The 27710-nt window shown below is 37.9% G+C and overlaps 1 protein-coding gene across 1 annotated transcript in view; it reads left to right on the top strand.

Annotated features, from left to right (window-relative positions):
• MALRD1 (MAM and LDL receptor class A domain containing 1) overlaps positions 1-27710 on the top strand; it is a gene marked incomplete at its 5' end in the record, with an annotated part of 847841 nt that overhangs the window by 488967 nt on the left and 331164 nt on the right. The window contains one exon of the mRNA XM_035729081.1: positions 26112-26354. Coding sequence (XP_035584974.1) covers positions 26112-26354 — 243 coding nt within the window. The remainder of the gene's footprint in view (positions 1-26111; positions 26355-27710) is intronic.

Here is a 27710-nt window from a genome sequence, read left to right as displayed (position 1 = left end):
TCATACCTGAGCAATTCTCATCAAAACTGTGAATTGTTCTTAGAACCATATTGCGGTTCAACTTGAGTGCTTAGAATGCCTACTGCGTGTAAGACATGCATGAGCTGTTATTGCTACACACAGTCTTAGAAATGGAATGTAGGTTTTAAATGATACAGCAAAAATATTTTGTATTTACTGAGTCCCCATTTTGAGTGAATCAGATGGTTCTTTTTACTGATGCCATAGTAAATATATGAAACATAGACGGCATCGTTTAAGGTATTAGGAACAAACATCCTAGGTGATGGGTATGTTTAGGTTGTCTTATGATGTAAATGTGGGAAAAGGGCAAAGATTCGTTTTTGGCTTTTGTTTATTTTTCATGTTTCTGAGGGGCAGGGTGCCAGGGTTAGAGTATCTCTGAGGAGGGCGTGAAATAGGCACATCTCACCCATGCAGTGATCTGTTACCCCTCCAGCAAAGGACCACATTTGTATATTCTTGAGTTAATGTTTTTGTTGATTTTGTATCCTTCATTAAAAAGCAGTGCCATTAAATCAACCTATAATGAACTAAAAATTAGGACTTTATTTCAAATCTACAGATGTCTGTTTTTATTGATTTTACTTGGACATCTCAAAGTTTATCAACTTTTTTTTATGATATATAGTGTTAAAATCCAGAAAAGTAGGGTGTATCAGAGTATGCATCACGTGAAACTGGTCAACTCCATTTTACCATTACTTCTACAAATAATTCAACTTTTCATCTTTTTTTCAACTTTTCAGTTTTAATCTATTGTTGGGACAGAAAGTCTACCATCAGCCCATCTCACGTTTTTGCTGAGTGTACCAAACTTGTCCCTTGACATTGAACACTCTGTAGCTAGTCACAAAAGCAATTAAGTAGGTCAAGATGTTCATAGAGTGACTCTTCTGTGACTGGTTTCTCCCCAGAAGAGAGGAACTGGCTTGTTTGCTGCTTGTTACAAAAGGGGTGGAGCCCTGGGTCTTGGGGACCTCAGAAGTGGCACATGGTGAGCCATCAGTGGATAGCAAGGTGCCTCTGTGCTACTGAGATGCTGATCTCTAATTAGGCAAACATAAGGGAAATCCAGGATCACTTTACACAAGAGACCACAAGGCTGGTGCTCCTATGAGAAAAAGCAGTAAGAAAGGTTATGTTCTTAGAAGGTTATGTTCTTAGAGGGCAAATGGCAACCATCCCACACGTGACTTCATGCTTCAAGCTACCATGATTCAATTGAGGACCAAAACTGCCTCCAAAGAGACCTTGCTACTTTGGATTTTTGTTTCTATGATTACATTATAGCTAATGCAGGGACACTTCTCCAAGGCCAGTAAAATTCCATGCAATCCCATGGAGAATGCTAGTGAAAACTGCTTCATTCTGGCTGCATAATTTGACAGAATGACAGCTCTGAACATGAATCCCTCATATAGAGAATGACTGATAAGTTTTAAGGTCTGTTGCACTCGCCCTACTCCACAATGTGGAGGACTTCACTAAATTTGCTGTTAGTGTCAGGAGGCGCTGTGTAGCAGGCTGTGATCATTTTGAGCCAAAAGATGCCCGGGATAAAGATAGACTCTTCCCTAAACCAGGCAGAGTATGCAATGCAAGGCAATCAGGTGATTATGCAACTAGTTGAAACAAGATATTTCTATAGAACCAAATTCTGCCATAAAAATAAATCTTCCTTTACTGGAGAAACCAAAGGTATGGCTCCTAGAACAAATTAATCCTTAGGCTTCTCCGCTATGTGACTGTGGACCTCAGTATTCTCATTTGACAGTCTTTAAGGAAAAAGGAGAACCAAGATGGACCTTAGGTTTCCCATCTACAGGTGAAACAGAAAGCCTTATATTGCAGTGAAAATACAGTGTGGTAGGAGCAGAATGTGATAGATACAAAGGTTTATGCTCTTTGAATATCAGGTTCTTTTGACAGGTGTGAGCCAAGCATTCAGTAGGCTGGATTTTGGAAATGGAGTGATATCAGGAAGGGAGGTAACTGCAACCATTTGGGTATGACCATTCAGATTCTTATTATCTTCCATTGTGCATGCTGCTGAACATACAATTGGCCTTGATGTTTTATCTGCGTGTGCTATGAATGCTCATCAAGTCCAAGTGGGATTTTGCGCATTTCAAAGAACATCTTGTAGGGAGGCAGTAGTAGGTTTAGTGCCCATCATACCACCAAATGGGCTTCCCATTTGTATAAAAAAACCAATCTAGCATTCCAAGAGGAGAAGAGGAGGTCAGAAAGTTCCTGTGAGTTGCTCAGAGTCCCTCTCCAACAATGCAACTCACTACATGTGCAAGTGCCATGTACTTTTTTTATTTGTTTGTTTGTTGTTTGTTTTTTATTATGTTAATCACCAGACATTACATCATTAGTTTTTGATGTAGTGTTCCATGATTCATTGTTTGTGTATAACACCCAGTGCTCCATTCGGTAAGTGCCCTCTTTAATACCCATCACCAGGCTAACCCATCCCCTCACCCCCTCCCCTCTAGAACCCTCAGTTTGTTTCTCAGAGTCCATAGTCTCTCATGGTTTGTTTCCCCCTCCGATTTCCCCCCTTCATTTTTCCCTTCTTGCTATCTTCTTTTTTTTTTTTCCACATATAATGTATTATTTGTTCCAGAAGTACAGGTCTGTGATTCAACAGTCTTACACAATTCACAGCGCTCACCATAGCACATACCCTCCCCAATGTCTATCACCCAGCCACCCCATTCCTCCCACCCCCAGCACTCAGCAACCCTCACTTTGTTTCTTGAGCCATGTACTCTTATTCACATCACCCCTTGGAAATTCAAACTCGGGGAACTAACACAAGAAGTGATAATGCTCTGGCTAGTGCTATTACTGTGAGTATTGAACTGTCTTTCATCTCTGAGCCAAGAATCTTGCATTTTCTAATAGCATCCATAAAGCTATGGCAGGCTAACTTACTAGACTGCAGTGAGGGTCCACTTTCAAGCCCTTCTCAGTTCTTGACAACCAACTCAGAGTGTAAGGAGCAACATAGGTTCAAAGCTCAAAGATTGGGATCAAGGTAATACTGGCCTCAAAAAATGAGTTTGGAAGTTTTCCTTCCATTTCTATTTTTTGGAACAGTTTCAGAAGAATAGGTATTAATTCTTCTTTAAATGTTTGATAGAATCGGGGTGCCTGGGTGGCTCAGGCAGATAAGTGTCTGCCTTCAGCTCAGGTCACGATCCCAGAGTCCTGGGAGCCTGCTTCTCCCTCCCTATGCTGCCTCTCCCCTTGCCCGTGCTCTCTTTCTCTCTTGCTCTCTCTCTCTGTATCTCTGTGTCTCAAATAAATAAATAAAATCTTAAAAAAAAAAAAAAAAGTTTAGTAGAATTCCCCTGGGAAGCCATTTGGCCCTGGGCTCCTGTTTGTTGGTAGATTTTTGATTACTGCTTCAATTTCCTTACTGGTTATGGGTCTGTTCAGGTTTTCTGTATCTTCCTGGTTCAGTTTTGATAGTTTATACATCTCTAGGAATGCATCCATTTCTTCCAGATTGTCTAATTTGCTGGCATATAGTTGCTCATAATATATTCTTATAATTGTTTCTTTGGTGTTAGTTGTGATCTCTCCTCTTTCATGCATGATTTTATTTATTTGGATCCTTTCTCTTTTCTTTTTTGATAAGTCTGGCCAGGGGTTTATCAATCTTATTCTTTCAAAGAACCAGCTCCTAGTTTCATTGATCTGTTTTTTTTGTTCTTTTGGTTTCGATTTCATTGATTTCTGCTCTGATCTTTATTATTTCTCTTCTCCTGCTGGGTTTAGGCTTTATTTGCTGTTCTTTCTCCAGCTCCTTTAGGTGTAGGGTTAGGTTGTGTATTTGAGACCTTTCTTGTTTCTTGAGGAAGGCTTGTATTGCTATATACTTTCCTCTTAGGAGTGCCTTTGCTGCATCCCAAAGATTTTGAACAGTTGTGTTTTCATTTTCATTTGTTTCCATGAATTTTTTTAATTCTTCTTTAATTTCCTGGTTGATCCATTCATTCTTTAGTAGGATTCTGTTTAGCCTCATGTATTTGAATTCTTTCTGACTTTCCTCTTGTGAGTGAGTTCTAGTTTCAAAGCAATGTGGTCCAAAAATACACAGGGAATGATCCCAGTCTTTTGGTACCAGTTGAGACCTGATTTGTGACCCAGGATGTGTTCTATTCTGGGGTGTTCCATGGGCACTAGAGAAGAATGTGTATTCTGTTGCTTTTGGATGGAATGTTCTGAATATATCTGTGAAGTCCTTCTGGTCCAGTGTATCATTTAAAACCAATATTTCCTTGCTGATCTTTTGTTTATATGGTCTGTCCATTTCAGTGAGGGGAGTATTAAAGTCCCTACTATTATTGTATTATTGTCGATTTGTTTGGAAGAACAAATATTGTGAAAATGTCTGTGCTGCCTAGAGCAATCTACACATTTAATGCAATCCCTATCAAAATACCATCCACTTTTTTCAAAGAAATGGAACAAATAATCCTAAAATTTGTATGGAACCAGAAAAGACCCCGAATAGCCAGAGGAATGTTGAAAAAGTAAAGCAAAGCTGGTGGCATCACGATTCTTGATGTCAAGCTCTATTAGAAAGCTGTAATCATTAAGACAGTATGGTACTGGAACAAAAACAGACACATAGATCAATGGAATGGAATAGAGTGCCCAGAAATGGACCCTCAACTTTATGGTCAAATAATCTTCAAAAAGCAGGAAGGCATGTCCAGTGGAAAAAAGACAGTCTCTTCAACGAATGATGTTGGAAAATTTGGACAGCCACATGCTGAAGAATGAAACTAGACCATTTCCTTACACCACACACAAGAATAGATTCAAAATGGATGAAAGACCTCAATGTGAGACAGGAATCCATCAAAATCCTTGATGGGAACACAGGTAGCAATCTCTTTGACCTCAGCCACAGCAACTTCTTCCTAGAAACATCGCCAAAGGCAAGGGAAGCAAGGGCAAAAATGAACTATTGGAACTTCATCTAGATAAAAAGCTTTTGCACAGCAAAAGAAATAATCCACAAAACCAAAAGACAACCAACAGAATGGGAGAAGATATTTGCAAATGACATATCAGATAAAGGGCTAGTATCCAAAATCTATAAAGAACTTATCAAACTCAACACCCAAAGAACAAATGATCCAATCAAGAAATGGGCAGAAGACATGAACAGACATTTTTCCAAAGAAGACATCCAAATGGCCCACAGACACATGAAAAAGTGCTCAACATTGCTTGGCATCAGGGAAATCCAAATCAAAACCTCAGTGAGCTACCACCTCACACCAGTCAGAATGGCTAAAATAATGAGTCAGGAAACAACAGATGTTGGTGAGGATGCGGATAGAGGGGAACCCTCCTACACTGTTGGTGGGAATGCAAGCTGGTGCAACCCCTCTGGAAAACAGTATGGAGGTTCCTCAAACAGTTGAAAATAGAGCTACCCTATGACCCAGCAATTGCACTACTGGGTATTTACCCCAAAGATACAAATGTAGTGATCCGAAGGGGCATCTGTACTCCCATGTTTATAGCAGCAATGTCCACAATAGCTAAACTATGGAAAGATCCTAGATGTCCATTGACAGATGAATGGGTAAAAAAGATGTGGTGTGTATACACACACACACACACATGCACACACAATGGAATATTATACAACCACCAAAAAAATGAAATCTTGCCATTTGCAGCAATGTGGATGGAACTAGAGGGTATTATGCTAAGCGAAATAAGTCAGTCAGAGAAAGACAGTTATCATATGATCTCACTGATAAGTGGGATTTGAGAAACAAGACAGAGGATCATAGGGGAAGGGAGGGAAAAATGAAACAAGAAGAAACCAGAGAGGGAGACAAACCATAAGAGACTCTTAATCTCAGGAAAGAAACTGAGTGTTGCTGGAGTGGAGGGGGGTGGGAAGGTTGGGGTGGCTGGGTGATGGACATTGGGGAGGGTATGTGCTATGGTGAGCGCTGTGAATTGTGTAAGACTGATGAATCACAGATCTGTATGCCTGAAACAAATAATACATTATATGTTAATAAAAAATAAAAAAGACTCAAAGATTGATCTCTGAGATAGGAAAGGAACATTTCCTTGGCCCTGTGGCCCTCAATACCAAAAAGAAAGGCTGGCACCTAATTAGACTCTTTGGATATTAGAGACAATATTCACCTCATCTGGGGACTTTGTGCAAGTTGACCAGAAAACATTGCCTGTGTGGCTGGGGTCTTGAGCAGTGTATACTGCTGGAGGCATTATAGCAGGCCATCTCAGCAGCATTCCTCTTGCAGCTTAAATTCCCCAAGGTTCCATTTGAACTACATGGGTCTGTCATTGATGACTACACTGACTGGAGTCTCTGACAGAGGGAGGCAACTTCTGTGTGGCGGTTCTCTGTAGGTACTGACCTCCTTGCTTACCTAGTAGGTCTACCACTGCATTCACTTGAGAGATAGGTACTAATCTACTGTTGGGAACTCCTGGAGACCAAGTGCCTTTCACAGGATTTCCAGGTGAAACATTGTGTCCACATAGTCTTATGTTGGGTTGGGAGCCACTCAGGTGCTGACCACAGAGTTGGAAAGGTTCAACAGTCTTCTCTTATTAGATGGAGATGATATATTCAAGAGAGAAGCCATCTGGTTCTGCAGTCATATCTTCCTTATGAAGAGTGGTCACAGGTACATCTTTAGAGTCTTTCCCCTCTCCCTTGACCAATAACAGAAGGCTTTGACGACCTTGAGTGTCCGCTTCCAGGAATTTCTTGAGGATGCTTGGACTCGGTTTATTGATGGCTTGGGCACACTGAAAGCTGCTGGTGTCCACTGGGTGGCAGCAGTCATCCAGCCCCAGTAAGTACTCTGAAAGACTATTACTCTGGCCTTGGACCAGTAGTCTGCAAACCAGTCTTTTTTTTTTTTTTCTTTCTTTTCTTTCTTTTTTTTTTTTTTTAATTTTATTATGTTAGTCACCATACAATTCATCATTAGTTTTTGATGTGGTGATCCACGATCCATTGTTTTCGTATAACACCCAGTGCTCAATGCAGTACGTGCCCTCCTTAATACCCATCACCGGGCTAACCAATCCTCCCCCCTCCCCCATAACCCTGTTTGTTTCTCAGAGTCCCTAGTCTCTCATGGTTCATCTTTCCCTCTGATTCCCCCCCTTCATTTTTCCCTTCCTTCTCCTAATGTCCTCCATGCTATTACAAATAAGTGAAACCATATGATAATTGACTTTCTCTGCTTGATTTATTTCACTTAGCATGATCTCCTCCAGTCCCATCTATGTTGATGTAAAAGTTGGGTATTCATCCTTTCTGATGGCTGAGTAATATTCCATTGTATATATGGACCACATCTTCTTTATCCATTCATCTGTTGAAGGGCATCTCGGCTCTTTCCATAGTTTGGCTATTGCGGACATTGCTGCTATGAACATTGGGGTGCATATGGCCCTTCTTTTCACTACATCTGTGTCTTTGGGGTAAATACCCAGGAGTGCAATTGCTGTGTCATAGGGTAGCTCTATTTTTAAATTTTTGAGGAACCTCTACACTGTTTTCCAAAGTGGCTGTACCAACTTGCATTCCCACCAACAGTGTAAGAGGGTTCCCCTTTCTCCACAACCTCTCCAACATTTGTTGTTTCTTTCCCTGTCCATTTTTGCCATTCTGACTGGTGTAAGGTGGTATCTCAATGTGGTTTTGATTTGAGTTTCCCTGATGGCTAATGATGATGAACATTTTTTCATGTGTCTGTTAGCCATTTATATGTCTTCTTCAGAGAAGTGTCTTTTCATGTCTTCTGCCCATTTTTTGACTTGATTATTTGTTTTTTGGGGTGTTGAGTTTGACAAGTTCTTTATAGATCTTGGATACCAGCCCTTTATCTGTAGTGTCATTTGCAAACATCTTCTCCCATTCTGGGGGTTGCCTCTTTGTTTTGTTGACTATTTCCTTTGCTGTGCAGAAGCTTTTTATCTTGATGAAGTCCCAAAAGTTCATTTTTGCTTTTGTTTCACTAGCTTTTGGAGGTGTATCTTAAAAGAAGTTGCTGTGGCCGATGTCAAAGAGGTTACTGCCTATGTTCTCCTTTGGAATTTTGATGGATTCCTGTCTCACATTGAGGTCTTTCATCCATTTTGAGTTTATCTTTGTGTATGGTGTTAGAGAATTGCAAACCAGTCTTTATTGTGTATGTTTCACATATGAATGTCTTATTTTACTAGGAAGATTTTAAGCTCACAGAAGGCAGCAATCAGATCTTGCATATCACATGTCTCCATGCCAGGTCATATAAGAATTATCCCCTTGTTCAAGATACATGTCTTAAAAGAATGTATCATTTATTATAACCGAATTTAAATTAAATCTTCATTTTTTAAGAAGGTATTTTTATTTTATATCTTGCTTTAGTGCATTTGAAGCATATAGTCCAGTTTATTTGAAGAACTAACATCCTGGTTAGTTGTTTTGAAAAAATAATCATAAGGCCACTCAACAGTTCACCTTATTGTAATTAGAATATTTAGATGACTCATTCATTGACTATCTACACTGGGGTGTAGATAGTGAGTGGTGAATTCTTGCTATGTCCTGGTGCAGAGCCCCATGGTCTGTTTGTCCCAATCAGATGCACTGAGAGAGTGGATTGGTGTTGGCTCCTGAAAGGTTGGCTCCCTACACTGGGGTATAGATAGTGAGTGGTGAATTCTTGCTATGTCCTGGTACAGAGCCCCATGGTCTGTTTGTCCCAATCAGATGCACTGAGAGAGTGGATCGGTGTTGGCTCCTGGACTGGTGTTGGCTCCTGAGAGGTTGGCTCCTTTGATTCAAAGAATTCTGTTAGGTTGAATGATCCCTATCCATAGCTACTGCCTCCAGTAATTATTCTCATACTTGGTTCTTCATGATACTTAATATTATTGAGTCTTATGAGACCTAATGTAACCAACAATTACTATTGGCATAGAATCACAAGAATAGCTTCGCATGCTTATATGTCTAGCTTCAACCCTCTGAATCAGGGCTTTCTTGGAAATTAAGCTGGACCAGGGGAGGCTGTCCCTAGTTAATTTTCCATTATACTTTAGAAAGTGGATATACTGGCTAGCAGGTGATACTGCGTTTTAGGTTTCTGCATTAACTTCACCACCAGACTCTAAACCACAAGTAGCAATGCTGCACAGTGGAACAAATATTGGACTTGATCTTTTTAATGAGTTTTAGCTCTTTGTCTCCTCAGAGTTAAAAATATAGCTTTAAGTAAGTGACTTCAATCTCTGCCAGTTTTCTAATGTGTCAAATCTCAAATGAAAGAAACTAATTGAGACCTAAGTAGTCTTCCTGCCTCTAGTCATTCCCAATTTCAATTCATTTTTCAGTTTAAATTTTCTAGATTAAATTTTCTAGAACAATATTCTGACCACATCACCCCCCCTGCTTAATATTTCCGATTTCTGAAATTTTCCAATGGTGAAAGATAAAATTTAAACTCCTCAGATGGGTATGCCACTTTGTTTCAATTCCACATACATTTATTGAATGGATACTATATATAAAATTATAACTGAGGCTCTAATGATGCAAAGATGAAAGCCATAGTCGTCATCTTTTTTTTTGTAAGAAGCTTACAGTTTAATAGGAGAGACATCCTTGTAAATGAACAGTTATTTTTTTAAATCGTTCTATGTGCCGTAGTACTGTGATAAATATAAGTGTTATGAAGATCCCCCCAAAAGAAATAAATAATAATTAAAAATAGTAATACCAGTAGCCATTATATTAGTAATAGTAATAATGAGAGCCATTATTTGTTGATAGATGTATGGTGTACCAGGACACTGTTTGGAAGTTAAGATGCATTTTTTTGTGGAAGATTATCTTCCTTTTACAAATGATATAATTTAATGAAAGCATGACTTACCAAATCGCGTAAAGAGAAGTGGATTTCACACTCAGATTTGCCTAGTTACAACATGCATGCCCCACTGTATTAGTTTTATGCGGTTGCCATGATGAAATACCAAAACATTTAGTGGCTTTAAAGAACACAAATTTATTATCTCACAGCACCGTAGGTCAGAAGTGGGACTTGGGTCTCATTGAGCGAAAATCACACCATCTAAAGGATACATTCATTCCTTTCTAGAGGCTCTAGGAAAGACTCTATTTCTTTGCTCATTCAGGCTGTTGGCAGAATTCAGTTCCTCATGGTTGTAGGGCTAAGCTCCCCATTTCCTTGCTAGGGGTTGTATCCAGCTTTCTGAGGCCACTCTTCCTTGGCTAGTGGCTCTCTTGCTCCATTTTCAAAGCAAGTAATGGTGGATCAACTCCTTCTCATAATTTGAATCTTTTCTGCCCCTCTTTCAGTTTTCATACTTTGTTCTAGCCTTGCTCTTGGAGTTTTTAGGATTTATGAGATTAGATTAGGTTTACTAGGAGAATTCAGGGTAATATTCCCATTTCAAGGTCCTTACCTTTAATCAAACTGCCAAAATCACATCTCTACCCCCATGCCCGTCATGTGAAGCAATATGTTTGCAGAGATTTGAGCAGGGACATTATTCAGACTACCTTTCTCAGTTTTTTTTTTTCCCTAAAGAATAAGGTATCTGGTAAAGTTCTATTAGTTGGATCTAATGGAGTAGTAGCCTTTTAATAGAGCTAGAGATACCCCAAACTAAGAAGAACATGGTCAAGGACTCAGGTACATAGAAGTCCATATGTGTTTAGAGGAATAGACGATATCTGGTGTGAATGAAGAATGAACTGGGTCTGGCTTGTGAATGGCTCATAGTAATGCACTCAGGAATTAAGAGTAAATCCCAGTAGAAATAGGGATGAGGGAATGCTTTTACCATGAAGCAGACAGCTGAAAATCCCTCATGATTCTATCTCCACTAATTCCGTGCATGAATTTTGGAGTGAGAGGACATAGATTGAGTTCCGTCTCCAGTAGTGACTGGTTTATTCTCTCCATGATTGCTCTTACAATTTGATGCAGAACAAATATGATCATACATGTGTATGTACATGCTGGTCCATGTGTGTTTATTTCTGCACATGCCCACACATATGAAAGTGTTTGTAAATTATCAAGTGCTATAAAAATATTCATTTTCATCTCAAGTAAGATTGATCTGATTCTTATCCACAAGCATGCTCTGACTCATGCCTGTTTTTATTAATCATGTCTCTTTTCAAATGTTGGAAAGGCATTTTCTATTCTCTCGATTTCTTCCATGAATTCTACTCTTCTTTTTAAGACAGCTTAGTATCTGGTTCCTTAGTATCCAGTTGCTGTGACCCCAGTCACCCCGTGTCCCCTGGTGTCACAGATCTTTCATGGCATTCACAATGTCATTCAGTTCTCTCACCATACATTGAACTCTGTGATTAGTGAATCTTTACTATAACTGCATACATGGGTGTTATTTTTAAACTCAATTAGGACAGAGATGTAACCATTTGCTTCTTGTCATTTCTTAGTTTTTCTCTTTGGCCTAGGATTTTAGACAATGGACTATAATGACAAAGAACACAATTTCAGTGTTAGTTTCTTTTGGGTCTAAATCCTAGCTCTGCTACATGCCAATAATATAAATGTTCACAAATTAATGAATTTTGGTGTAAAATCAAGATAATATTTATTTTTCAATGTTGTGAGAATTAGAAGTAACATATATATCTGGTATTGGTTGGCATTCAATTAATTTTAGCTATGGTAATGAAAATGATGACTACTAATGAATGTTTTCATTTTTTTAACCAAAGCGTATGTTCACCTAAATTTGTTTGGATATAGTTGTTTAAGTTGTGATCTGTTTTTTTCCCCCAAATATCTTATAATTATTTATTTATATTTCAAAACAGCCTTGTAAGTGATGTCAGTTGTAATTACTGTTATAGTAATGGAAACAGTTTTATACAGAAAGGTTAAAAGAACTGATTAAGAGATTTTTTTAAAAGACTTATTTATTTATTGGACAGAGAGAGAGATAGTGAGAGAGAGAACACAAGCAGGGGGAGCGGCAGGCAGGCAGAGGGAGAGGGAGAAGTGGGCTGCCCCCCCCCAGCAGGGAGCCTGATGTGGGGCTCGATCCCAGGACCCTGGGATCATGACCTGAGCCGAAGGCAGCTGCTTAACTGACTGAGCCACCCAGGCGCCCCAAAAGAACTGATTAAGACCAGACTTTGAATCACTGAAGTTCTGTGAATTGACCTCAATGTGGCGATTTTTGGTGCTATGATTAGTTAACTATTTTGCTTCCTGTGATTAGCCTTCTCTCATCAAAGGTGAAATTTGTGGTGCTAAAACTACCTGGCATTTGCACATCTTCATCAAAATTATCTGGCCTCTTGATTATGCAACAGAAAATCTAAAAAAAATAAAAACCTAAAACAATAGAGAGCTTTTTTTTTTTTTTACATTGGTTGTTATTTACAAAAGTGTTATATTTTTTAAAAACTTCAAAGGAAGTTACCTTTGATTACCTTAATTGCTTCAATTCCTTCACCCTTCAATTCATTTCTCAACCTATTCTTTGTAATTTATGACTATTCCCCTTTCTCTTTATAAATACATTAGATGGATGGATGGATGGATGGATGGAATGATGGCTGGCTGGCTGGCTAGCTAGCTAGCTATGGTTACTCTTCAGCAAATTTCAGGGAAAATTCAGCATTATCATTCTCCAGAGATAACAGTTGAATATGGCAGTAGAGTCAATATTTTCTAAGATGTGATTAGCTGTGACAATACATCTTGGCTGATTTATAGACTTCGAAGCCATTTACATTTCCTGCCAACTCGATTTTCTCATCTATACAAAAGGATCCCGGTCTCTACATCTCCCTGGGGAATGAGATGGGGATAATATAAAATAATATATCTTAATATTCTATAAAAATAAGGTATTTATGTTATTTACCAGCATTATTCTAATTTCTCTTTTTTTACAAATAATAATAGAATAGAGCTTTATTTTGCCTCAAACTTCTCCGCACCCCCCCCAACTCCCACTTCAGTAAAAGTTTACAGCATTCACCCAGTTTTTTAATGCCAAATTTCAAAGCAATTCTTGACTTCTCCCACTCTGATTATCCACCTTCAGTCTGTCAGAAATTTCTATGGCCTCTATCTTAAAAACATTTTCAAATTTCATTCCCTTTTTACTATCTACCTGCAGTCACTCTAACGATAATAATGATAGCTCATATTGGTTAAGTACCCACTATGTTCCAGGCACTGCCTATATAATACTCTTAATACTGCTAATGTGAACCTACTTCATTGCCTAACTGGGTTACTGTAATCAGCTCCTAGTTGGTCTCCTTTTATGCTTTCATACTACTCTCTATTGTCCACTTCCCGTTTACTAGCCAAAGATGATTCTAGGCAAAAACTGCCAGTGGCTCCCTATCTCAGAGTAAAGCCAAAGTCTTCACAATGGCCATGGAGACTGCCTACTGGTCCCCCCGTCTCTCCTCCCCTAACTTAGAATCATGCTCTTTAGGATCTAGCCACATGGGCTTCATGATGACCCTCCATAACTCCAAGATCTTTCCCACCAGAAGGCCTTGAACTTGTGATTCCCTTGGCCTACCTCACATGGTGTTATGCTTCACTTTATTTAGGTTCTTTACGCCAATGTTAGGAAACTTGAAGTCAGATACATACTAGATGTAATAACTTTGGAAATTGCACTCTTTCTTATTATTAATTGCTACGTTTGAAAATAGAGATAATTAAAATTGTAGAAACAGCCCAAGTTTCCATCAACTGAGAAATAGATAAAGAAGTGGTATATATGTACAATGGAACATTACTCAGCTGTCAGAAATAATGAAATCTTACATTGCAATGACATGCGTGAAGCTGGAGAGTTTTTTGCTGAGTAAAATACATCAGAGAAAGACAAATACAATATGATATCACTCATATGTGGAATTTAAGAAACAAGCAAGGGGGGAAAAAGAGAGAGAGACACAGAAACCAAGAAACAGACTCTTCACTGTAGAGGACAAACTGCTGCTTACCAGAGGTGTGGAGGGGGCGATGCACTAAATGGGTGATGGGCATTAAGGAGGGCACTTGTCCTGGTGAGCCCTATGTTAAATGCAACTGATGAATCACTGAATTCTACTCCTGAAACTAATATTACACTGTATGTTAACTAAGTGGAATTTAAATTAAAAACTTAAAAAAGAAAGAAAATAGAGGTAACTAACATTTCTTATGTTGTTATGAGGACTAGAGATAATATTTATCAAGTACCCAGCACAGAGCGCAGCATGTAGGAGGTGATGAGTAAACTAGTAGTTACCATCATGACTAATTTTATCATCCATTTATACATTGCTCTGCAGTCATTTTTAACTACACCTTTTATACATATGCAAATTCGTATATGTAATAGTCTCACACATGCATGCACGAATATACACATATGTAACGTGAATTATGCAACACCCACATGTAATATGTGTGTATACGGACATGCACACATGCTAGCATATGCACACATACACACAAATACCAGAGAACAATTTTACCCTAGTTTGATGATACATGTTTTAAGGAAAGACAGCCCCTATGCTAATTCTGTTTCAAAAGACTTTTCTACTCCATTCATTATGAATGATGTATACAAAGTAAAAAATATGCATATTGAAACAAATTCAAACCTAATTTATCCCAGTTAATTTGAAGCATAACTGGAGTGGTGTTTAGGCATACAAATACTTTGGGTTTGTTTTGCTTCCTATTAATAGAATTTAGCTTAGATGACTTGTTTTCTTTTATTTTCTCCTTTAAATTAGATAATTGTCTTAGTTTCATTACATAGAATTTGTTTTCACCAGGTTGGCAAGGTTTACAAATGGAAATTGCTTTGTTATAGATCAAATTATGCAAAGGTAGCATTAAATTGGAATTGTGACTGTAGAATTCTGTCTATAGACATAATAGGGAAATCTTGGCTGAAAGTGTCAGAAATGAACAAATTGAATAGCTGCTGTTACTATCAAAAAAGAAGAAAGAAATTCAGGAATGTTTGTCATTTTCATCACAGTAAATAGGTCAGAGGTGATTGAATCTCTTTCTCTAATATCCTCAGTCTTGGCGTCTCATAGTTCAGCAATCCAAACATAGCTCTATCCTGTCATTTTTGTCTAAAAACCAAAATGCCAACTCATCTTCCAGTAAGTCATATCCTGGAAGGCTCTCACTTGCTCATGGCTATGTGCCCTCCTCCTTGCTCTCTTCAGTTCATTCATTCATTTGTTCATTCCTTTGTTCACCCAGAAAAATGCACAGTGAGTGTTTTCTGAGTACATGGTAGTTTCTGTCCCCCATGGGCGCTAAAGACTAGCAGTGGAAAGGGTCATTATGACATAACCACGTAGACAAGTACAATGAATGTTATTAAAGTTCTGTGAAGAAGAGCTGCCTCGTATGGCAAGAGGCTGTAATGGATGGTCTTGACCAATCAAGACTTTTTTCGCAGAAAGTGGATATTGAGCTGAAATGTGCAAGATTTTTGAAGAGAGATTTCTAGAGTCAGGTGGCCCAGCATATGTAAAGTATCTGTGGTTGGAGGGGCTGCAAGAAGGCTAGTAGGTTTTTGTGGTGGGGAGTTGAGGGGGACCATGAGATGAGGCTGGAAAGGTGATTAGAGTTGAATCTATGTCCATTAGTCCATTAACAAATTTGGTATTTACCTTAACTCTGATACGAAGCCATTTAATGGTGTGCAAGCAGCATAGTGATCCAGTTTGCATTTCGGAAACATTACTCTGTTTACAGTGTACAATATGAATTTCAGTAGACTAACGTGGATGCAGAGTCATCAGTTAGGAAGCTGTTTCATTAGTCAAGGAGAGACATGAATGTCCCTTGAGAAGTGGGTGATTCAAGAAATATTTAGAAAGTAAAATGGGACAGTGTTAGTGGTTGGTTGAATATGGGAAACGAAGGAGAAGCAGGGATCAAGGATGACTGCCGGATTTCTTCTGAATTCTTTTACCACTACCTGTCTTCACTATTTGTTCTATCTTATGTAGTTTGTACTCCACTATAAATGTAGTCTAGATCTTAGATATTTCATAGAGCATTTCATTCCTTATATTTACTTTTCTAAACTGTAATTTGGTTCTTTCTTAATTTCAGCATTTCCTCCTCAGCTATCTGGAGTGTAGAGAGTGTTCAGTCTTCCATTTACCATAAACCATGGTTTCCAGAAAATTGTCAACATACTTGTCCCTCAGTCCAGGCTAATACTCATCAGAGGAGCTTTAGCCTGTTTTGGATTCCCCAACTATAACTGTACTACTTGAATCCTTTCTTTATCCTAGATAGACGCCCTGGCATGTTATTTTTAAATAAAGCAAAAATTTCTTTAAATACACATAGTATCAAAAATGGGCTAGATTAAGAAAATATTTTCCTCTGACTTCTGTCTTTATGTTCTATTTCCAGAGGAACTGCTAATTTCTTATGTATCTTTCCGGAGACATTCATTAAATACACCAGCATGGGGGCGCCTGGATGGCAACAGGCTGTTAAGCATCTGACTCTTGGTTTCAGCTCGGGTCATGATCTCAGGGTCTTGGGCTTGAGCCCTGCAATGGTATTCGTGCTCACTGCAAAATATGCTTGCGTTTTTCTCTTCCTCTCCCTCTTCCCCAGTGGCTCATGCTCTCTCTCTCTCTCCCTCCAAAATGAATAAACAAATCTTAAAACACACACAAACACACACCCCAGCATGTGTGTTTTGTTGTGCATGTGTATGTATTCCTCTTTCCACTTGAAAAATATTATCTTTTATTCTATATGCCAAAGTAAATTTCAAAGGTTTAAAATATTTAAATATTTTAAAAAGAAAAAAATGAAATTGTACAGCCATCATACAGTACTAGAAAAACTATGGGAGAATTTTATTTAATATTGGATTGTCAAAAGCCATAAAAGGAAAGATTGACAAATTTGACTGCATGAAAGTACAAAATACAGTTTTCCTGAAGTGATTTTGATCTTGAGATTTATCCCTAGATCAAACTTCTAGCTGTAGCTCTCTGTCTCATGGTAGTGGCTTTATTTGTGATGTCTTAGAGCTAATTCTCCTTAAATACTCAAAGCCTCTATCAAGTACACTGAAAAACAATAAAATATTATTATATTTTACATTTTCTGACAGCAGAAATAATTCACTGGACTGTCTTCATGTTATCCGTGATAGTTGAATTTGAAACTTCAGAAAATGATGATTTTAAATGATCAAGCTCATTACCTTACCTTTTTAAATATGATGCACTAGAAACTCAAGGTATACAAATTGTTCACCACCAAAATGTCCGCAATTTCCTCCAAGTCAGAATCATGAAGGAATATTCGCTTTTTTATTTTTTATTTTTTTTAAGATTTTATTTATTTGAGACAGAGAGAATGAGAGACAGCATGAGAGGGAGGAGGAGCAGAGGGAGAAGCAGACTCCCCGCTGAGCAGAGAGCCCGATGCGGGACTCGATCCCGGGACTGCAAGATCATGACCCGAGCCAAAGGCAGTTGCTTAACCAACTGAGCCACCCAGGCGCCTGGAATATTCATTTTTAAAAAGTACTTTTGGATTTCTTGTTTGAGTGCTTTTCCTGCACAAGATTAGAACTAGTTGAATGTTAGCATGCAATGTTAGCATAGCATTTCTTAACGGTTAAGTATTAAAACTGGGTAATTAAAAAAACTGAGGAATAAACCATTCTTTCTGGAAATATCTTTTTGAATGAACATGAGTGGCAATCTAGTATAAATTTTGGTCATGCTCATCAAGGCTGTAGGAAGTGTTCTTTGAACATTTGAATTGCAGCTATTTGGAATGAAGAAGATGGAAGCTACCGGAGCAGTACTTGAGCCAATCTGCACTTTGTTCTCAGTCGAGGGCTGAGCCCAGGGCCCAAGAAGCCTATAAGTACAGAAAGTGCTGGTTTTTGAACAAGAGCCTCGGCCACACTGCAGTATTAAGCCACTTGGAACTGTGGTGGGCCTTCCTCCTCAAAGCTTAAGAGCTTCTGTTCTACCTAGACTCCCTTCCATGTTTTCCTTGTTTTCTTAACACAAATCCCAATTCCTCTACCTGTTTTCTTTGTCCATTCCTTAAGGCTACTGTCTTCTATTTTATGGGAGTTCTTTCTACATGTTACCTCCTTTTGTGCTAACAGTAAAGTAGATAACACAGGATCTTCACATTTTCAAGTCTTTGCTGCAAATTACTAAGGGGAAAGATCAAGAGGCTTAAAAAAATAACAAATATGAAGGACTTTCAAATGTTTCAGGATCTCCCAAAGCAACTGGTCTACCATTTTTTGTTTGTTTTTTTACCTACTGCAAAAAGCCAAGAAGAACCATAAGGGTTTTATTTTCTATCCTTATATCCCTTAGAAGGGTTGGCTGCTCCACTGAACTCTCTTGCCACATATATAGAATTGCAAAGTGAGAAAAAGAAAAGTAGCCCTTGGCATCTGGAACCTGGCCTGGTACTGTATCATTTAGGCCTTGGTATTGCTATGAGCTGGTGGTTCTCCTGTTGAACATAAACAATTTCACAGAGTGTCAACATCAGACAAAGCCACTCTGGAACTATGGATCAAAATAAAAACAAGATCACTTTGTAAGCATGAGTGAACGCAGACAAAACACGACCATTGTCTTGGCCAAAAAAATAACCAAACATCCCCATATCTTGACTTATAGGAGTGCTTCTAACCTATTATAACTTTCGCCTAGTCTAGTCTTCCCTTTGTTAGGGAAGAATCATTAAGATAGCCAACCGCATAATTATCTCTGCTTCCTGATAGCACCCAATCTGGTTCAAAATTCCACTTTCTTTGACCCTCCCCAAAATAACCTACCCAAAGCCCTAATCCTATTAAGTCATTTCCCCTACCTTCTCACTGAACTATCCCGTGGTCCCCCACAGTATTTGTTCTCCATCCCTGCAACAAGTAATAAACTCAACTTTATCCAACTACAGTGTGCCCAGTAGTCTCTGACTAGAGGGCAATAGTTAGAGAAAATGGGGTCAAGATTGTAAAGTACCTGTGGGCCATTTTAAGGATGTTGGCTTTTAATTCTGAGAGGGGATGCCATTGGAGGATTTTTTTAACTTTTAAAATTGTATATTTTTAAAAAATTTGTGATAGTTTCCACTTCACAGAAATATTGCAGTAACACTACAGAATTTATACTTCATCCAGATTTGCAGATTATTATCAGTTTACCCCTTTGTTTTATATAAATCTTACTTTCAAGTCATTTCAGAGCAAGTTGCAGATACTGTCTCACCCTTTTATCTCTAAATAATGCATTGTCTGTTTCCTAAAATAGAGGATGTTCACTTACATGTATAATCACTTAACACTGATGCAGTATTATTATTCAATTTATAGACCTCATTCATAGTTTATCAATTGTCCCCAAAATGTCCTTTTATGTAATTTTTGTTTTTTGTCTGGTTCAGGTTCTAATCAAGGATCATACTCTGCATTTAGTGTTTAAGTATCTTTATATTTCTTTAATGTACAGGAATTACTCAGCCTTTGTCTTCTTTGACATTGATATCTTTGAAAAGTATAGGCCTTTCATTTTGTAGAGTATCCCCCAGCTGGTATTTGTTGGTTTCCCCTTATATTTAATTTCAGTTCATTCAGTTTTGGTGAAAATGCTGTATAGTAATTTGTTATCTTTTCTTGAAAACCCATTGATTGTATGTTTTTGAATCAATTTCTCAATGATATATCCTGATCCACTGATCACTCTATCTATATGTAAGTCAGTGCCACACAGTGTTAATTATTATAGCTTTATACAATTTTTTGAAATCAGATGTTGTATATCTGACTCAGTTTTTGCTCATCTAGGTGCTTTGCATTTTCATATACATTTTAGATTCACTTTGTTAATTTTTACAAAGATCCTACTGAAATTTTGACTGGAATTATATTGGAATCATAGAACAATTTGAAGAGAATTGAGTTCTTAACAGTATTAAGATTTATGATCCATAGCCTGATATATATCTCCACTTATGTAAGGTCTCTTTTCCTATGAGTATTTTGTAGTTCTCAGTATAAAGGCCAGATATCATTTTGTTAAATTTATCCCTAGTTTTGTGTTTAGAAATGCTCTTTGAAAGGACTTGTTTAAAATTTTAGATTCTAGTTATTTATTTCTAGCATACAGAAATGTAATTGATTTTTGTGTATTGATGACATATAATCTTGCTAAACTTATTTGTTATTACAAAGAGCTTTCTGTAGATTTTGTATTATTGTAAGATCAATGCATATAGCACATTTATGTGTTACTTTCTTTGTCTGATAATTCCATCATCTCTTTTGTATCTGTATTTGCTTTTATTGACTATTTCCCCTGGTTATTGATCACATTTTCCTGCTTCACATACCAGTATTTTTTTTTAAGATTTTATTTATTTATTTGAGAGAGAGTGAGATCACAGAGGGGGAGGGAGAGGGAGAAAGAAACTCACCACTGAGCCCGATGTGGGGCTCGATCCCAAGATCCTGGGATCATGACCTGAACCAAAGGCAGATGCTGAACCAACTGAGCCACCCAGGTGCCCACAAAGTAGTAGTTTTTATTTTTTTTAATTTTTTAAAAAATTTTTTAAAGATTTTATTTATTTATTAGAGAGAATGAGAGAGAGAGCGAGCACATGAGAGGGGGGGAGGGTCAGAGGGAGAAGCAGACTCCCTGCTGAGCACGGAGCCTGATGCGGGACTCGATCCCGGGACTCCAGGATCATGACCTGACCCGAAGGCAATCGCTTAACCAACTGAGCCATCCAGGTGCCCAAAGTAGTAATTTTTAATTTGATGCTGGAATTGTGAATTTGTGTTGCTAAGTGTTGAAACTTGGTATATTTCCTTAAAAAGCACTGAACTTTGTTCTAGAGGCACTTAAGTTGCTAACAGTTGCGTTTGATCCTTTTGAGGTTTAAGTTTTTTTAAAGACGGATAGAAGTCAGCAATTTCTTTGATATTAATATTTTTGAAGTATAGTTAAACATACAATATTATATTATTTTCAGGTGACAACAGTGATTTAACAATTAGACACATTACAAAATGCTCATCACAATAACTATCGTTACCATCTGTCATCATATAAAGTTACTACAATATTACTGATTTTTTATTTTTTGTACTTTTTATTCCTGTGACTTATTTATTTTATAACTGGAAGTTTGTATTTATCACTTTCCTCTTTGCAAATTTTCCTCTGTATTTTTTTTAACTCAGGAAACTTTAGTTTTTAAAGTAATCTAGTATAAAAACAAGTTGAGGTTAAAAGAATATTTCAGAGAGTGACTATGTTCAGCTTTGCAGGCCATATGGTCTTGATTGCAACTACTTAACTACCATTTTAGTGTGAAAGTAACCATAGATAATGTGCAAAGAGGTGGGCATGGCTAAGTCCCAATAAAACATTATTTACTTAAACAGGTGATAGGCTAGATATGGTCTTAAGATTATAGATTGCCAATCCAATCCATGGTCTAGAGTCTACTTCCTTCTAGAGTTATTTTGCCCCAACTAAAGTGTACCCTTCTGGAATTTCTACTGAATGCCCTGTGTATTCACCAAGGACTCTACATTCTGGCTGATAGAAACTCAAGATATGTGGCCCTTTGTGACCTCCGCTAATTTTCCAGCCTATAGCTCCTTGTTATTCTCTTAAGAAATTGTTCTCAGCTTCTCTTTTTGGATTTTATCCTACAAATGTAAAAACTAGAATTCAGACAAAGACTTAAGCATATCTCTCGATCTCCTTCTCTGTATAGCACCCTTTCCTGCACCACCCAGCATTGAAAATTCTAGCTGTCCCAGACTGTTTCCTCAACTATGTGTAACCCATTTTTTGCTGGGCTGACCCTATTGGAGTTATAGTCCAGAAAGTGCCTCCAAGGCAGAAATTTAGGGGTGATCGTAGGGTGTGCCTTTTTTCATTTCTCTAAGGGGTCCCGAGCTTATATTTCCTGATGTTCAGTGTTTAAAACACTTGTTGTATATACTTTGTCCAAGTTTCTAGTTGTTTACTCCTGACGGATAATTCCATACTTTATCACTCTTTCTTACTGTGTATATGCTGGGAGCAAAAGTCTTCTTATTACTTACCTTGATATCAAATTGTCTCTGATTTGGCCAGTAAGTTTCTCTAATAGCTGCCTCCTTGAGCCTTTCATCATAATGCTATAATTTTTTGAGCACTTTATTATTTTCTGGTACAAAAAAAAAAATCTAGGTTCATCTTGAATTTTTTTGTTCTTAGCTCCAGACTATTTTCTCAAGGGGACCTGGCTCCTTTTAATGGGGAACAGTATTTAAATAGAGTTTGGGATAGAGGAGTGACATTCAATTATGTTAAAATGTCACATGGTTCTATTTTGTTTAATGGACCGTAAGGTCAAGGGTAAGGCACAGAGATCAGAAAGGAAAGTATGTAATAAAATCACACAAAATGATAGTCACTTAGATCAAAATAGTAACAGTGAAAAATTGTATATGTTATGAAATAAAAAGTTTTATACACACACACACAAACACAGAGACATATATGTGTTTTTAAATATAACATCCAAACAAAATTTTGAATGGAGGCCCACCTTGTAACTGAGGATTGGTCCACCTTGGGCCAAAATTTGGTTTGGATGTTAAGACTGACAGTATCGATTATACACTAAAAGGGTTGAAAATATCTATTACTCATATAATGAGGCCTTCTGGGACATCACAGTAGCTCCAAGGCATGTCCAAAAGTAGTTTTAGAGAGCAGGAAAGGAAACTGATTTAGAGTTTTCTGGTGGTTGGAGGGTAGGACTGGGGTGAGAATATCTGTGCACAGCTAAGGGCATGCTTGGTTCGAAACTCCTGCCACTAAGGGGAGCACCTGGGCTAGCTTACTAGGTTTCCAGATGTGGGACACAAAGGAAGCACTGTCAGCAATCAACTCAAACACCAAAAAGTGGAGTCAGACCCTACTACATAGACAAGATTTGTTTTTCCTCCGAGTAACTGGAGTTATAGAATTGCCATAAACACAGTTGAGGAAGGCTGTTCACTGGAAAAGTTTGGAGGCAAAGAATAAGAGTTTGCATTTCAGCAAGTTAAGCTTCAGATGTCTCTAAGATTTATTTACATTGGAGGTTTTTTTACTTTCATAATTTGTTCTTTTTTGTAAAAATAAATTGCCCACTAAGAAGGTCTCTGCCTAATTTGAATAATATATTTTTACTGAAAATCAAAGTTACATAATTCCATAAAAGCTTTAATATCAGAATCACTTAAAGATATACACCCTCTCTCTTAGTAGCTGATTTCTTTGGACAAAACAACAGACATGGAAAATAATTGGGAAATAGGTAAATAACATCAGTTGATGATTTTCTTTGATATTTACCAAAAAAAAGTGTTTTATGGGTGGGACACATGATAGCGGTGAAATTGTCTTTATTAGTGTGAAGGGCTTTCTGTTCAAAATAATCCTATGTAATATTTAAATTGTGTTTTTAAAATTATGTAGCTATTTATGTTTTAGAAATTTAAAAATTATGATTATTCTAAAATATTGGCTATGTCATTTGTATAATATATGCCAGTATATTATCTGTGATGTGTTTCCACTTAGAAACATGTTCAAATTACTTTCTTGTTTGTTTTAAAAGAATTAAATTTTAGCTTGATTCAGGCTCTTTGGAGAAAAGCATCTTAAGAACCAGTTTTGTTTTTACTCCCCAAACAAATTGGAATTGACAGAATCAATACAAGTGCCAACTTGTGTAAAATTAAATGATCTAGTAATTTCGCAGGTTCTCAACAGCCCCATGAGAAATGATGCATCTGGTAGTCAACACTACCATTTTAGTTCATTGGTGGTCTGGTCTTGTGGTAGTTGACCTGGATCACTGCTCTTCTTTTCAAGTCAATAGATTTAAAAAATAGTTCAGAAGACAGGGCGCCTGGGTGGCTCAGTTGGTTGAGTGACTGCCTTCGGCTCAGGTCATGATCCTGGAGTCCCGGGATCGAGTCCCACACGGGCTCCCTGCTCGGCGGGGAGTCTGCTTCTCCCTCTGACCCTCTTCCCTCTCGTGCTCTCTCTCTCTCTCTCTCTCTCATTCTCTCTCTCAAATAAATAAATAAATAAAATCTTTAAAAAAATATATAGTTCAGAAGACAATAGACCTAGGTCCAAATTGTATCTCTGCTCTTGAAAAATCACCAAGTCATTTAACATCTATAATCCTCATTTATTTTTCATCTCTAAATGAAGGTTAATGTATGTGCTCTTCATTTCTGTGTAGCTCAGAAATGCTTTAATGTTATGATTCTGAGTCAAGCTCTGTGATTGAAACATTAAAGGCCTTTTGTGGTACCCCGAATCTGCTAAAACTGAACTGGGCAGCTAAATAAAAATAGTTTAATCCCATGCTGCGAGAAAGGAAAATGTTAGCAATTAACCCAGACAAGAAAGTTTTGTTAGAGGCAGAATGCATGGTTGAAACTTATTTTCAAAGGCTTTGCAAGTGTAAAGGGCGTTTAATTAGGCAATTTTGAACAAACAGTCCAGAAACAGCTTAGCACGCAAAATGGCTAGAAGCTTTCAGAACACTAGTCCTCTCCCCAGTCGTTTCTACAGGGCAACCCATCCATTTCCTCCCACTTCCTCCCTCCTAGCCATCTATTTTCTAAAATGTAGGACTGATCTAGGACATGAAAGCTTCTTTATGAGATTTTATCAGCAGTTTTCAGCTCTCAGAACACCTTCTAGTGAATCCCTGAATCACCGCCAGCTCTAATCCACACTAGTCCTCAGCTGCCAGACAACCCCAGGCCATGGAAGCTACCACATAGACATAAAATAGGGAGGCATTATCAGTTTCTGTATGTACCAGATGGGGAAGACAGGAAGGAAGAGAATATTTCTGGTACTGTAGTGTCACAGAGCAACTGGGTAGTGGATATCCTAAGGTGGATCTTTGAATGAATTTTTCTACTAAAATATTGTTACCCTGGTGTTACACCCTATTATAATATTGGAGCAGGATAATAATAATACCTTAAATATGCATATTGAACTGCTTTGTCATTTCCAGGGCACTGTATTTTACTCATTCATGTATTTGAGTAATATTTTCTGATCATTTACGAATGGCCAGGCTCTGTTCTAGGCCCTGGGGATATCAACAATAGTCTCTTTAATTAGCTTAACTTCTGTAGGTTGTACTATTTTTTTTTTCTCTCTTTTTAGATAAACTAAACTCATCAACGGTAGGATGATCCAAATCTCATACCTGAGAAGGATCAATACCAGAGTTCAAACTTAGGTCTTCAAAAACATTGCTCTTTATTTTAAGCTTTCTGGGGGTTGGGGGGTGGGAATCAGCGGAAAATAAAACTTTATTGTTTACATTTCTTTGTAGGGAAATTGTTTCTAAAATTCTAAACAATTGACAGATATAAATGCATTTTGGAGAAAAATCTCTTAGAAAGTTGAATATTACTTATATGTTCATACCCCTGCTTCTGTGGAAATTATATATATATATATATATATATATATATATATTTGGTTTCTGATAAATATTAAAATTCATGGGTGGTAGTGGAATGTACTTCCAAATACACCATAGTACATAAGCCCTTAGTACCCTAAAGATTTTGTTTCAGGATAAAAAATGGAAAGCCTCACTGGCTTTCAGATTTAATTTATATTCTTGAACTTAGCTTATGGGAAATGCTGTATTTTAAGAGTCTTGGGGTACTTTCCTAGATCAATAAAATGATACTTGATTTTTTTTTCATTTTGAATATTCCTTGTGAGTGATCTATTGGCCAGAACCCTGGAGGGATGGGGATCAGATAACTCATACTCCTGAGAACACCATGTTTCTTTATATGTTAAAGTGAATCTACTCTTACTAGCTTTTAAGCTTAGTGATGTGTTAGTAGTGTTTCCTCATCTTCATTTATTTTCTGTTTTCTAGGCTGCCCTCCTGGCTATCGGGAATGTCAGAATGGCAAATGTTATAAACCAGAGCAAAGCTGTAATTTTGTAGATGACTGTGGAGATGATACGGATGAAAATGAATGTGGTACCTCCTGTACTTTTGAGAAAGGCTGGTGTGGCTGGCAAAACTCCCTGGCTGAAAACTTTGATTGGGCTTTGGGAGTTGGCTCTCATCAGGGCCTAAGACCTCCCGAAGACCACACAGTTGGAAACAAAAATGGTAGGTTATGAGGCTTTCCTCATATTTACAGTGAGCATCTCATTGTCTTCCTTGACAGCAACTGGAGAGCTCTGTTGAGACTACCATGGGGCCATGGCAAGCGAGTCAAATATATCTGATGAGTATATTTGTCTCCTGGGGCTGCCATCACAAAGTACTGGAAATGTAAAACTATAGACATTATCTCACAGTTCTAGAAGGTAGATGGGAGAAATCAAGGTGTCAGCTGAACTGGTTCCTTTTCAGTGCTGTGAGGGAGAATCACCTATTCTGTGCCTCTCTCCGAGCTTCTGGTAGTCTCACACATTACTTGGCTTATAGATGGCGTTCTCCTGTGTCTTTACATTGTCTTCCCTCTATGCACATCTGTCTCTGTGTCCAAATTTACCCTTTTCATTACCACACAGTCTTCATGTGGATGAGGGCCCACTCTGATGATTTCATTTTAATTTGGTCATCCACAAAGGCCCTATTTCCAAATAAAGTCACTTCCACAGGGACTGGAAATAGGACTTCACCATCTTTGGGGAGGGGCATAATTCAACACATAACAGGGAGTAACCAAATTTTAATATTGTTCTGATAGTTGTAGATGGATGATAATGTATATTGCCTTTGGGCACCTTTCCTAAATGACCCATGTTTATAATTAATAACCCTGAATTCTGCCACTCATTGGATCGTTAGCATGTCATATAGCTTTTCAGATTCTCAAATTTCTCATCTGCACGTGGAGAGAACCCTGTTTTCCCTGTGTACCAAGCAGGGATTAGAGAAATGAGATGATACGTATGAAGGGAAAGCAGGTTTGAAAGCTAAAGGGGATAACGTGCAGATAACTGTAAAGTCACACATGTCAGACGTGTTGGGAATGCCTCGTTTTTGCAGTGAGTAGATGAGGTCTGATCTCAGACTCATTGGTCAAAGGACAAAGGATGTTAGCAGAATAAAGAAAGGACCCTGAATTCCTGGAAGCCACAGAATAGAAAGAAGGTGTCTAAGAGTAGCAACTCCTCAGGCCTATGATGCAACAAAACCCTCCAAGCCAAACTGACCACACCAGAGAAATGAAGGTCTGAGCTCCATGCAAACACTCAGCTGTGCATTGATAAAATGTGTTGAGTATTTGGATACATAAATATAAAACTCATTATCTTCCATGTTACATACTAAGATTCTCAGCATTTTATTTGTACACTCAGTAGATGACTGCATTTTTGGAAGTACGTTGTAATTCCTTTATTTTTCATGGGTAATACCTTTGCATTGTTTTACAGGAACTGGAAAGTATAGGGAGTCCATTAAATGATTTCTATAACCATCTTGTTGATTCAGCACCATAAATATCCTGTCACA

This window comes from Zalophus californianus, chromosome 9 (assembly GCF_009762305.2).
Source record: "Zalophus californianus isolate mZalCal1 chromosome 9, mZalCal1.pri.v2, whole genome shotgun sequence".
In the NCBI taxonomy this organism is placed as follows: Eukaryota; Metazoa; Chordata; class Mammalia; order Carnivora; family Otariidae; genus Zalophus; species Zalophus californianus.
This window is presented reverse-complemented; position numbering and strand designations above follow the sequence as displayed.